Source organism: Oncorhynchus tshawytscha, linkage group LG19 (genome assembly GCF_018296145.1).
Source record: "Oncorhynchus tshawytscha isolate Ot180627B linkage group LG19, Otsh_v2.0, whole genome shotgun sequence".
Lineage (NCBI taxonomy): Eukaryota > Metazoa > Chordata > Actinopteri > Salmoniformes > Salmonidae > Oncorhynchus > Oncorhynchus tshawytscha.
Window position 1 is genome coordinate 21332204 of NC_056447.1, and position 13512 is coordinate 21345715.

General features: G+C 45.0%; 1 protein-coding gene across 1 annotated transcript in view; it reads left to right on the forward strand.

Annotated features, from left to right (window-relative positions):
* Window positions 1-13512, forward strand: part of jph3b (junctophilin 3b) — a 46802-nt gene that overhangs the window by 11385 nt on the left and 21905 nt on the right. The window contains 1 exon segment of the mRNA XM_042301461.1: window positions 5740-6541. Coding sequence (XP_042157395.1) covers window positions 5740-6541 — 802 coding nt within the window.

Below are 13512 nucleotides of genomic sequence, written 5' to 3' on the forward strand. Positions count from 1 at the left end.
GGAGAATGTCATATGGTCAGATGAAACCAAAATATAACTTTTTGGTAAAAACTCAACTCGTCGTGTTTGGAGGACAAAGAATGCTGAGTTGCATCCAAGAACACCATACCTACTGTGAAGCATGGGGGTGGAAACATCATGCTTTGGGGCTGTTTTTCTGCAAAGGGACCAGGACGACTGATCCGTGTAAAGGAAAGAATGAATGGGGCCATGTATCGTGAGATTTTGAGTGAAAACCTCCTTCCATCAGCAAGGGCAGAAGATGAAGATGAAACGTGACTGGGTCTTTCAGCATGACAATGATCCCAAACACACCGCTCGGGCAACGAAGGAGTGGCTTCGTAAGAAGCATTTCAAGGTCCTGGAGTGTCCTAGCCAGTCTCCAGATCTCAACCCCATAGAAAATATTTGGAGGGAGTTGAAAGTCTGTGTTGCCCAGCAACAGCCCCAAAACATCACTGCTCTAGAGGAGATCTGCATGGAGGAATGAGCCAAAATACCAGCAACAGTGTGTGAAAATCTTGTGAAGACTTACAGAAAAAGTTTGACCTCTGTCATTGCCAACAAAGGGTATATAACAAAGTATTGAGATAAACTTTTATTATTGTCCAAATACTTATTTTCCACCATAATTTGCAAATAAATTCGTTAAAAATCCTACAATGTGATTTTCTGGATTTTTTTTCTCATTTTGTCTGTCATAGTTGAAGTGTACCTATGATGAAAATGAAAAGTCCTCTCTCATCTTTTTAAGTGGGAGAACTTGCACAATTGGTGGCTGACTAAATAATGTTTTGCCCCACTGTATATAGGCCTGGCAGTATACAGCCCAGAGAAGATGCAGATGCCCACCCAGCTTCAGTCAGACTGCCAGGCCTGTTCTGAAGAGTAGTAGGTTTCAATAGGTTTCCATTCTAACTGTGGCAGCAGAGGTAGCAGCAGCACCAGTATCAGCAGCACCTCTAGCAGAAGTATCAGCAGCACCACTAGCAGCAGTAGTAGAAGTATCAGCAGCACCACTAGCAGCAGCATTAGAAGCAGCACCTCTAGCAGCAATAGCAGCAGCACCTCTAGCAGCAGTAGCAGAAGTATCAGCAGCACCACTAACAGCAGTAGCAGCAGTAGCGACAGCACCTCTAGCAGCAGTAGCAGCAGCACCTCTAGCAGCAGTAGCAGAAGTATCCGCAGCCCCACTAGCAGCAGTAGCAGCAGCTCCTATATCAGCCGAAGCAGCAGTAGCAGCAGCACCTTTAGCAGCAGTAGCAGCAGTAGCAGCAGCACCTCTAGCAGCAGTAGCAGCAGCACCTCTAGCAGCAGTAGCAGCAGCACCTCTAGCAGCAGTAGCAGCAGCACCTCTAGCAGCAGTAGCAGCAGCACCTTTATCAGCAGTAGCAGCAGCACCTTTATCAGCAGTAGCAGCAGCACCTTTATCAGCAGTAGCAGCAGCAGTGTGTTGCTGTGGGGGTGGGGATATCCAACACTCTCATGCTGCTGTTGCCTTATTGAGCCATCCAACCCTATGCATTTCACTGACATGCCAGCCCACAGAGATCAATAAAGGCAAAGAGGACAGGGGAGTGTGTGTGTGTGTGTGTGTGTGCGTGTGCTTGGGGTTAGGGAGTTTGGAAAAGGAGTGATACAAACAGAGATACTGAGATTGGTTGGAATCCTTATAGGGGCCTAAATGTGCTGATTCCACACATAAGCAGCATATTATAGAATGCTTGGCACGTTGAATCACAGAGCAAGAGGAGCTATTACATCAGAGGGTTTGCTCAGTCTTTGGCAGCACGGAAAGGACAGAATATAGATTAGATAGGCTGATACTGTATATAGATGGATCCCATAGATCCGTCAATCCGGCAGTGTGTGTATAGTGTGTATGTGTGCGTGTAAGAGAGGAAGATATAGAGAGAGGAACAGAGAGAAACAGAGCGACAGATAGAGCGACAGATAGAGGCAGTGAATTGTCCTAGATTTCAGCACCACACAGTTGGACCTAAGCTGTAATGGGAAATAGAGGAGAAATCCTGCTACATCTAAAATACCAGCTACTAAGGTAGTATACAGAGGAAAAGTACTGGATTGCGCCTATTCACAGACAAAATAGACTCAGAGTGTAGTTCACATTTTGAAACCATGCTACTATCTCTAAAGAAAGGCCTGTAATGATTCAAATCTGTCAAAACATCATGTCATGTATCGCATCAGGCTGAAAATCTGTCACATAACCTCACATAATAGTATAGCACTGAACTGAATTACGGAATCCAGAGAGCGGGTCAATCTCAGAGTGAAGCATTATTGTTTTGGAATGACAATTGGAACCTAATCTTTGACCCTAGCCAGTCAGGATCAGTTTGCTACCTCTACAGTGCATTTGTAAAGAATTCAGACCCCTTGAGTTTTTGATTAAATACATGTTTTTCCTCTTCAATCAACACACAATACGATGACAAAGCGAAAACAGGTTTTTAGAAATTTCTGCAAATTTTTGCAAATAAAAAACAGAAATACCTTATCTATATAAGTATTCAGACCATTCGTTGTGAGACTCGAAACTGAGCTCAGGTACATCCTGTTTCCAGGTACATCCTTGATGTTTCTACAACTTGATTGGAGTTCACCTGTGGTAAATTCAATTGATTGGACATGATTTGGAAAGGCACACACCTGTCTATATAAGGTCCCACAGTTGAAAATAGCTGTGCAGCGACACTCCCCATCCAACCTGACAGAGCTTGAGAGGATCTGCAGAGAAGAATGGGAGAAACTCCACAAATACAGGTGTGCCGAGCTTGTAGCATCATACCCAAGAAGACTTGAGGCTGTAATCGCTGCCAAAGGTGCTTCAACAAAGTACTGAGTAAAGGGTCTGAATACTTATGTAAATGTGATATTTCAGTTTTAGTATTTTTTTTGTAAATTTTCCAACATTTCAAAAACCTGTTTTTAGCTTTGTCATTATGGGGTATTGTGTATGGATTAATTTTGTGTAAAAAATAAACAATTTAATCAATTTTCGAATATGGCTGTAAAGTAACACAATTTGGAATAAGTCAAAGGGTCTGAATACTTTCCGAATGCACTGTATATAGGACTAATCTGAGACGTGATCTGCCAGGGGGGTTGGCAGACAAGATGATAAACAGCTGCCATACTGGACGTCTCAGGGAAAATAACATTCCATTATTTTGTTGGCAAAATGTCCCATAAATAACGGTGCTGACAGGAAATGGGATGGACATGGTGATAGATGTTATAAGTGCTCTTCACTTACTTAGTACCTCTCCACAGTTTCACTCATACATATACTGAGTGTACAAAAGATTAAGGACTGCCCTTTCCATGTCATAGACTGACAAGGAGAATCCAGGTAAAATCTATGATCCCTTATTGACGACACGTGTTAAATCCACTTCAATCAGTGTAGATGAAAGGAAGGAGAGAGGTTAAAAAAATGTAAAGCTTTGAAACAATTGAGACATGGATTGTGTGTGCCATTCAGAGGGTGAATGGGCAAGACAAAATATTTAAGTGCCTTTGAACAGGGTATGATAGTAGGTGCCAGGCACACCGGTTTGTGTCAAGAACTGCAACGGTGCTGGGTTTTTCACATTTCCTGTGTGTATCAAAAATGGTCCACCACCCAAAAGTCACCCAGCCAACTTGAGTCAACATGGGCCAGCATCCCTGTGGAACGCTTTCTACACCTTGTAGAGCCCATCCCAACAAATTGTGGCTGTTCTGATGACAAAACATGTTCTTAATGTGTTGTACACTCAGTGTATATTGATGACAAGCATAGTATTATTACTCTATCTTTAGTATAGTAGTGTTGGTACTGGTAGTGGTACTGGTAGTAGTAGTAGTGGTGGTACTGGTAGTAGTAGTAGTAGTGGTGGTAGTAGTAGTAGTGGTGGTAGTAGTAGTAGTGGTGGTACTGGTAGTAGTAGTGGTGGTACTGGTAGTAGTAGTGGTGTCGGTACTGGTAGTAGTAGTGGTGTTGGTACTGGTAGTAGTAGTAGTGGTACTGGTAGTGGTAGTAGTGGTACTGGTAGTGGTAGTGGTACTGGTAGTAGTAGTAGTGGTGGTACTGGTAGTAGTAGTGGTGGTACTGGTAGTAGTAGTAGTGATGGTACTGGTAGTAGTGGTGGTAGTAGTGGTACTGGTAGTAGTAATGGTGGTGGTACTGGTAGTACTAGTAGAAGTGGTACAGTTAGTAGTAATGGTGGTACTGGTAATAGTAGTAGTGATACTGGTAGTAGTAGTTGTATTGGTAGTAGTAGTAGTGGTGGTAGTAGTAGTAGTGTTGATACTGGTAGTAGTAGTGGTACTGGTAGTAGTAGTAGTGTTGATACTGGTAGTAGTAGTAGTGTTGATACTGGTAGTAGTAGTAGTGTTGATACTGGTAGTAGTAGTAGTGTTGATACTGGTAGTAGTAGTAGTGTTGATACTGGTAGTAGTAGTAGTGTTGATACTGGTAGTAGTATCGGTACTGGTAGTAGTAGTAGTGTTGATACTGGTAGTAGTAGTAGTGTTGATACTGGTAGTAGTAGTGTTGATACTGGTAGTAGTAGTAGTAGTGTTGATACTGGTAGTAGTAGTGGTTGTGTTGGTACTGGTAGTAGTAGTAGTGGTACTGGTAATAGTAGTAGTGGTACTGGTAGTGGTACTGGTAGTAGTAGTAGTAGTGGTACTGGTAGTAGTAGTAGTTGTGGTACTGGTAGTAGTTGAAGCATTCATTGTCTCAGGTAAGATGCAGACCATGCTGGGCAGCGAGTATTACTGCAGTTCCATCAGCTGAGTCCCGACAGAGGGATTTACACATAGTAGACTCTTTGTTGAGATATGAAACGACTCCTCCCTCCCCAGTTCTCACTCTCCCCCTCTCAATGGCTGGAGCACATTAAAAGCATGTCATCACATTTTTCCCCAAATATGACTTTCAGGAAAGTGTGGGGCAAAACCTTTAATGGTGTTGCATTAATGAACGTGAATTGTAAGTGAATTTGTCCCAATACTTTTGGTCCCCTAAAACGAGGGGGACTATGTACAAAAAGTACTGTAATTTCTAAACGGTTCACCCGATATGGATGAAAATACCCTCAAATTTAAGCTGACAGACAGCACGTCAAAATACAGAGTGTACAGAGAAGTACAGAGCCAAAACAACAACAAATTGTCACTGTCCCAATACTTTTGGAGCTCACTGTATGTGCAATGTTCAGAGACAGTGAAGGAAGAGCTTTGACGTGGGTGCTAAAAAGATTGGAGGAGAAAATGATTGATTGGTTTGTTCTATGAACAGGGAATGAAAGGGAGAGCAGACACAGAGGGAGCTTTGGTATTGTTCTATAAAGCATTAAGTGAGAGGACGGTTGTCATGTAGTGTATTTTGTTGTCTGCTAGCAATCATACCATTCCCTTTTGAAGAACCTAAAGAGTGGGTATGAGTCTAAGGGGATAATATCATTGCTCTCTGCCCAGGAGTTCAGCCCTACAGCTGACCTGTTACTGGTGGTCTGGTGTCTCAATGCTAACAATGTGATACAACAAGGTCTCACTGTGAGGGTGAACAAACATCATATCTCGCAGTACCCCCAGACACCTTAGGCCCATATCTCCCTCACTAGTGTTGTGGTTGTCCTTGAAATATATGAAAATGAATTATTTATTGATATGCTGTTATATCATAGTGGCATGCATTGTAACATTTGTCTCTGTGTCTTTCTGCAGGTACGTACCAAGGCCAGTGGGTGGGGGGGATGCGGCATGGATACGGCATGCGGCAGAGTGTGCCATACGGCATGGCAGCCGTCATCCGCTCTCCGCTGCGTACCTCCATAAACTCCTTGCGCTCGGAGCACAGTAACGGGACGGCTCTGCTCGCGGACCGGGCCGGCGTGGGGAATGTGGGCGGGACAGGCTCCACCAGCAGTCCGGCAGTGTCGCGGGGGGGCTTTGTGCTCACTGCTCACAGCGAGGCAGAGCTGCTGAAGGGCAAGAAAAAGGGTCTGTTCCGAGGTCGCTCCATCCTCAGCGGACTCAAACTGAGGAAGTCAGAGTCCAAGAGCTCCCTGGCCAGCCAGCGCTCAAAGCAGAGCTCGTTCCGCAGTGAGGCGGGCATGAGCACAGTCAGCTCGGTCAACTCTGACATCAACTCCACCATCAGCCTGGGAGAGGGCGAAGCCGAGCTGGCCGTCGCCGAGGACGACGTGGACGCCACGGCAACGGAGACCTACTGCGGCGAGTGGAAGAACGACAAGCGCACGGGCTGTGGGGTGAGCCGGCGCTCGGACGGCCTGCACTATGAGGGTGAGTGGGTGGGAAACAAGCGGCACGGGTACGGCTGCACCACCTTCCCTGACGGGACCAAGGAGGAGGGCAAGTACAAGCAGAACGTCCTGGTGAGCGGCAAAAGGAAGAACCTAATCCCCCTCCGAGCCAGTAAGATCAGAGAGAAGGTGGACCGGGCTGTGGACACGGCCGAAAAGGCTGCGGACATCGCCAATCAGAAGGCTGAGATCGCCATGTCCAGGTAAGACCCAGCAGCAGGTCCATGTATAGGCCTTAAGCCTAATTTACACCTTCCACTTCTTTGCTGTCCTCTAGGTCAACTCAAATTATATGATCCAATTCGTACGTCCAGTCCCTAAATCTCTGCGACCACAGAACACTTTTCAGGGGAGTTGCCCTGATGAGGATGTGGACAACTGTGCGGAAAGGGGCGGACTTAAGTGGAAGGTGTAAATCACTAGTAGGCCTTATTAGGAGCAGGTCCATGTGTAGGCCTTACTAGTAGGCCTTATTAGCAGCAGGTCCTTGTGTAGGCCTTACCTATGTGTAGGCCTTACTAGCAGCATGTCTATGTGTAGGCCTTACTAGCAGCAGGTCCATGTGTAGACCTTACTAGTTGGCCTTACTAGCAGCAGGTCTATGTGTAGGTCTTACTAGTAGATGTTACTAGCAGCAGGTCCATGTGTAGACCTTACTAGTAGATGTTACTAGCAGCAGGTCTATGTGTAGACCTTACTAGTAGATGTTACTAGCAGCAGGTCCATGTGTAGACCTTACTAGTTGGCCTTACTAGCAGCAGGTCCATGTGCAGGCCTTACTAGTAGATGTTACTAGCAGCAGGTCTATGTGTAGGCCTTACTAGTAGATGTTACTAGCAGCAGGTCTATGTGTGGGCCTTACTATTCGGCCTTACTAGCAGGTCCATGTGTAGGCCTTACTAGATGTTACTAGCAGCAGGTCCATGTGTAGACCTTACTAGTTGGCCTTACTAGCAGCAGGTCTATGTGTAGGCCTTACTAGTTGGCCTTACTAGCAGCAGGTCTATGTGTAGGCCTTACTAGTAGATGTTACTAGCAGCAGGTCTATGTGTAGGCCTTACTATTCGGCCTTACTAGCAGGTCCATGTGTAGGCCTTACTAGTAGATGTTACTAGCAGCAGGTCCATGTGTAGACCTTACTAGTTGGCCTTACTGCAGCAGGTCTATGTGTACCTTACTAGTAGATGTTACTAGCAGCAGGTCTATGTGTAGGCCTTACTATTCGTTACTAGCAGGTCCATGTAGGCCTTACTAGATGTTACTAGCAGCAGGTCCATGTGCAGGCCTTACTAGTAGATGTTACTAGCAGCAGGTCTATGTGTAGGCCTTACTATTCGGCCTTACTAGCAGGTCCATGTGTAGGCCTTACTAGATGTTACTAGCAGCAGGTCCATGTGTAGACCTTACTAGTTGGCCTTACTAGCAGCAGGTCTATGTGTAGGCTTTACTAGTTGTCCTTACTAGCAGCAGGTCTATATGTAGGCCTTACTAGTTGGCCTTACTAGCAGCAGGTCTATGTGTAGGCCTTACTAGTTGGCCTTACTAGCAGCAGGTCTATGTGTAGGCCTTACTAGTTGGCCTTACTAGCAGCAGGTCCATGTGTAGGCCTTACTAGTAGATGTTACTAGCAGCAGGTCCATGTGTAGACCTTACTAGTTGGCCTTACTAGCAGCAGGTATATGTGTAGGCCTTACTAGTAGATGTTACTAGCAGCAGGTCCATGTGTAGACCTTACTAGTAGATGTTACTAGCAGCAGGTCCATGTGTAGACCTTACTAGTTGGCCTTACTAGCAGCAGGTCTATGTGTAGGCCTTACTAGTGGGCCTTACTAGTAGCAGGTCCATGTGTAGGACTTACTAGATGTTACTGGCAGCAGGTCCATGTGTAGGCCTTACTAGTAGATGTTACTAGCAGCAGGTCTATGTGTAGACCTTACTAGTAGATGTTACTAGCAGCAGGTATATGTGTAGACCTTACTAGTAGATGTTACTAGCAGCAGGTATATGTGTAGACCTTACTAGTAGATGTTACTAGCAGCAGATCCATGTGCAGACCTTACTAGCAGCAGGTCTATGTATAGACCTTACTAGTAGATGTTACTAGCAGCAGATCCATGTGCAGACCTTACTAGCAGCAGGTCTATGTATAGACCTTACTAGTAGATGTTACTAGCAGCAGGTATATGTGTAGACCTTACTAGTAAATGTTACTAGCAGCAGGTATATGTGTAGACCTTACTAGTAAATGTTACTAGCAGCAGGTCTATGTGTAGACCTTACTAGTAGATGTTACCAGCAGCAGGTCCATGTGTAGACCTTACTAGTAGATGTTACTAGCAGCAGGTATATGTGTAGACCTTACTAGTAAATGTTACTAGCAGCAGGTCTATGTGTAGACCTTACTAGTAGATGTTACTAGCAGCAGGTATATGTGTAGACCTTACTAGTAGATGTTACTAGCAGCAGATCCATGTGCAGACCTTACTAGCAGCAGGTCTATGTATAGACCTTACTAGTAGATGTTACTAGCAGCAGATCCATGTGCAGACCTTACTAGCAGCAGGTCTATGTATAGACCTTACTAGTAGATGTTACTAGCAGCAGGTATATGTGTAGACCTTACTAGTAAATGTTACTAGCAGCAGGTATATGTGTAGACCTTACTAGTAAATGTTACTAGCAGCAGGTCTATGTGTAGACCTTACTAGTAGATGTTACCAGCAGCAGGTCCATGTGTAGACCTTACTAGTAGATGTTACTAGCAGCAGGTATATGTGTAGACCTTACTAGTAAATGTTACTAGCAGCAGGTCTATGTGTAGACCTTACTAGTAGATGTTACTAGCAGCAGGTCCATGTGTAGACCTTACTAGTTGGCCTTACTAGCAGCAGGTCTATGTGTAGACCTTACTAGTAGATGTTACTAGCAGCAGGTCTATGTGTAGGCCTTACTAGCAGCAGGTCCATGTGCAGGCCTTACTACAGTAGTCTGTGATTAGTTTCAAATTTGTCACATGCACAAGTACAGTGAAATGCTTAACTTGCAAACCCTTCCCAACAGTGTAGTACTCAATTTCAAGATAGTATAGCAACACAAAAAGAAATAGGAAATAAGAAAGATAGAACCACATTTACAATGTGCAGGGATACTGGAGTAGCTGAGGTAGATACAAGTTACTGCCAAAATAATGAAAATACTTGAGTAAATGAAGGATAAAAAGTTTATTGAAATGAAATGCTTCCACACAGGTGTGGTTCCTGAGTTAATTAAGCATCATGCTTAGGATCATGTATAAAAATGATGTGAAGGCCATTATTTTGGTCATTATTCTGCTACCAATTACAGGGCTCGAGTGGTCACTGAATGGTTTGATGAGGATGACAATTGTTTAAACCATATGCCATGGCCGTCTCAGTCACCAGATCTCAACCCAATTTAACACTTATGGAAGATTCTGAAATGGCGCCTGAAAACAGCGCTTTCCCCCGCCATCGACAAAACACAAAATTCTGGAATTTCTCGTGGAAGAATGGTTTCGCATCCTTCCAATAGAGTTCCAGACACACTGTTCTGGCTTGTGGTGGCCCAACACCCTAAGACACTTTACATAGTTTTCTTTAATTGGGCAGTTACCTGTATGTACTTGTTGGCAGGGATCAGGAGAAAGTGACTAGTAGCTGGAGAAATAATAATTATAGTGAACAATATGGCAGGAGGATAAGCAATGGGTATGTGAGTCTGCAACAGTGTCAGTGTGTGAGTGGGTAGCTATCGTCTATCTGTTTAAAAGTCCCATTGCTTGGGGTTAGAAGCTGTCTCAGAGCCTGTTGGTCCGAGACCTGTTACTCTGGTACCGCCTGCCGGACGGAGGCAGAGAGAACAGTCTATGGCAAGGGTGGCTGGAGTCTTTGGCAATTTTTCTGGCCTTCCTCAGACACCACCTGGTGTGTATGTCCTGAATGGCTGGGAGCTCGCCCCCAGTGATGTGCTGAGCCGTTCGCAACCCCCTCTATGAGGGCGTTGCAGTTGCCATACCAGGCAGTGATGTAGCCAGTCAAGATGCTCTCAATGGTGTTTCTGTAGAAGTTTTCAAGGGTTTAAGGGGCCATGCAAAATCTCTTCAGCCTCCTGAGGGCAAAGAGGCGCTGTCCATGTTAAGTTATCAGTGATGAGGACGCCCCCATCCTATCAATGTGGATAGGGGTGTGTACGATCAGTTCCTTGGTCTTGCTGACGTTGAGGTGGTGATGCAGTCCTGGCACCACATCAGGCCTACTACCGTTGTGTCGTCATCAAACGTGATGATGGAGTTGGAGCCGTGCATGGCCACGCGGTCGTGGGTGAACAGGGAGTACAGGACAGAACTAAGTACACACCCCTGGGGGGCCACGTGTTGAGGGTCAGCGTGTCAGATGTGTTGTTGCCTACCCTCACCACCTGTGGGCGGCCCATCAAGATGTCCAGGACCCAGTTGCAGTGGGAGGTGATCAGTCCCAGGATCCCGAGATTGGTGACGAGCTTGGAGAGGACTATGGTGCATGTTGAACGCTGAGCTGTAGTCAATTAACAGCATTCTCACATACACACAGCATACACACAGCATTCTCAGGAGGCTGGTAGAGGGTCAGCTTTGGGTTAAGCTGGATGGATGGAGAGCTTATAGTATCTCCAAATAGCATTTACTAGGGCTTAGTTTGTGGAAGTATCCCCTAATGGGTGAAGACTGGCTTTCACTTTCTGATTGGACTGACGAAATACATGGAACAAAAATATAAACACAACATGGAAAGTGTTGCTCCCATGTAGCATGAGCTTAAATTAAAGATCCCACAAATGTTCCATGTGCACAAAAAGCTTATTTGTCTCAAATTTTGTGCACAAATTTGTTTACATCCCTGTTAGTGAGCATTTCTCCTTTGCCAAGATAATCCATCCACCTGACAGCTGTGGCATATCCATAAGTGGAATAAACAGCATGATCATTACACAGGTGCACCTTGTTTTGATGGAGCATGCAAAAGGCAAGATGACTGCAGGAATGTTCACCAGACCTGTTGCCAGAGAATTAAATGTTAATTTCTCAACCATAAGCCACCTCCAACGTTGTTTTAGAGAATTTGGTAGTATGTCCAAACGGCCTTCCAACCTCAGAAGATGTGTATGGTGTTGTGTGATCGAGCCGTTTGTTGATGTCATTACTGTGAACAGAGTGCCCCATGGTGGCGGTGGGGTTATGGTATGGGCATGCATAAGTTACGAACAACCAAAACAATTGAGTTACCGTGACGAGATCCTGAGGCCCATTGGCGTGCCATTCATCCGCCGCCATCGAAAGATCTGTACGCAATTTTTAGAAGCTGAAAATGTCCCAGTTCTGCATACTCACCAGTCACCCATTGAGCGTGTTTGTGATACTCTGGATCGAAATGCATGACAACGTGTTCCAATTCCTGCCAATATTGAGCAACTTCACAAAGCCATTGAAGAGGAGTGGGACAACATTCTACAGGCCACAATGAAAGGCCTGATCAACTACATGCGAAGGAGATGTGTTGCACTGCATGAGGCAAATGGTGGTGACACCAGATACTGACTGGTTTTCTGATCCACGCCCCTACCTTTTTTTTATTAAGGTATCTGTGACCAACAGATGCATATCTGTATTCCCAGTCATGTGAATTCCACAGATTAGGGTGTAATGAATTCATTTCAATTGACTGATTTCCTTATATGAACTGTAACTCAGTAAAATCTTTGAATTGCTGCATGTTGCGTTTATATATTTTTTCAGAATAAAAGACTATGGTAACATTGCGGTATATATCACATTGTGTTTCTTTTGAAGTAAATATCTTCAGGGAGTATTTATTTAGTGATAAACGAGGGTTGGACTACATAGATGGTTGCTCTTGGAAATCATACATGGATATGGAAATATGAATGGTGTCATGGCTATATAAACAGTGCATCCCTCTTTCAAACCATGTGTGCATTTGTTTGTATGTACGTGTGTATGTCAAATCAAATCGAATGATATTTGTCACGTGCTTCGTAAACAACAGGTGTAGACTAACAGTGAAAAATTACATACGGGTCCTTCCTAACAATGCATAGAGGTAGATAAATAATATGTGTGTGTGTGTACTTGCCTGCCTGTCTGTTTGTCAGTGTTTGTGTGTGGTTGACAGATAAATAGAAAGTGTAACTAGGCCATAAGCTTTCATAGCAGAATATATGTGTGTGATCTGCCTGTTTATTCATTTAGTTCTCTACTCCTGTGTTGGGCCATGGAGGCCTGACCTACTCCTAGAGGGATGTGTTGGGCCATGTAGGCCTGGCCTACTCCTGGAGGCATGTATTGGGCCATGGAGGCCTGGCCTACTCTTAGAGGGATGTGTTGGGCCATGTAGGCCTGCCTACACCTAGAGGGATGTGTTGGGCCATGGAGGCCTGGCCTACTCTTAGAGGGATGTGTTGGGCCATGGAGGCCTGGCCTACTCTTAGAGGGATGTGTTGGGCCATGTAGGCCTGGCCTACTCCTAGAGGGATGTGTGAGAAAGGCATTATGAGAGGAAGAGCGAGAGAAAGCAAGCGAGAGAGAAGAGGGAGGGAGGGAGCGATTTCCGCATTATGCCAACAGTGTTGGCGGACAGCCGGAAAGAGACCAGGAAGGCTGAACTGGAGGCTGGCCCACGCACGTACACACACACGCACACACACGCACACACACACACGCACACACACACACGCACACACACACAATTTGCAGCCAAAAAATGTTCAAACATCCATGCTTACAACAGTCATACCCAGCGCACTCTTCCAAGAGCTCCAAAGTCTTAAAGGGCAATTCTACCACTTTTGTGTTTTCGTGTCTGTACACATACTTACAGTGCCTTCAGAAAGTATTCATACCCCTTGACTTTTTCACATTTTGTTGTATGTCCGGATAAAAAATATACTTAATCAATTTTGAATTCAGGCTGTAACACAACAAAATATGGAATAAGTCAAGGGGTATAAATACTTTCTAAGTATCTACGTAAGGCACACTGACTACAGCTAAGTATCACTGACTACAGCTAAGTATCTACACAGGGCACACTGACTACAGCTAAGTATCTACACAGGGCACACTGACTACAGCTAACTATCACTGACTACAGCTAAGTAT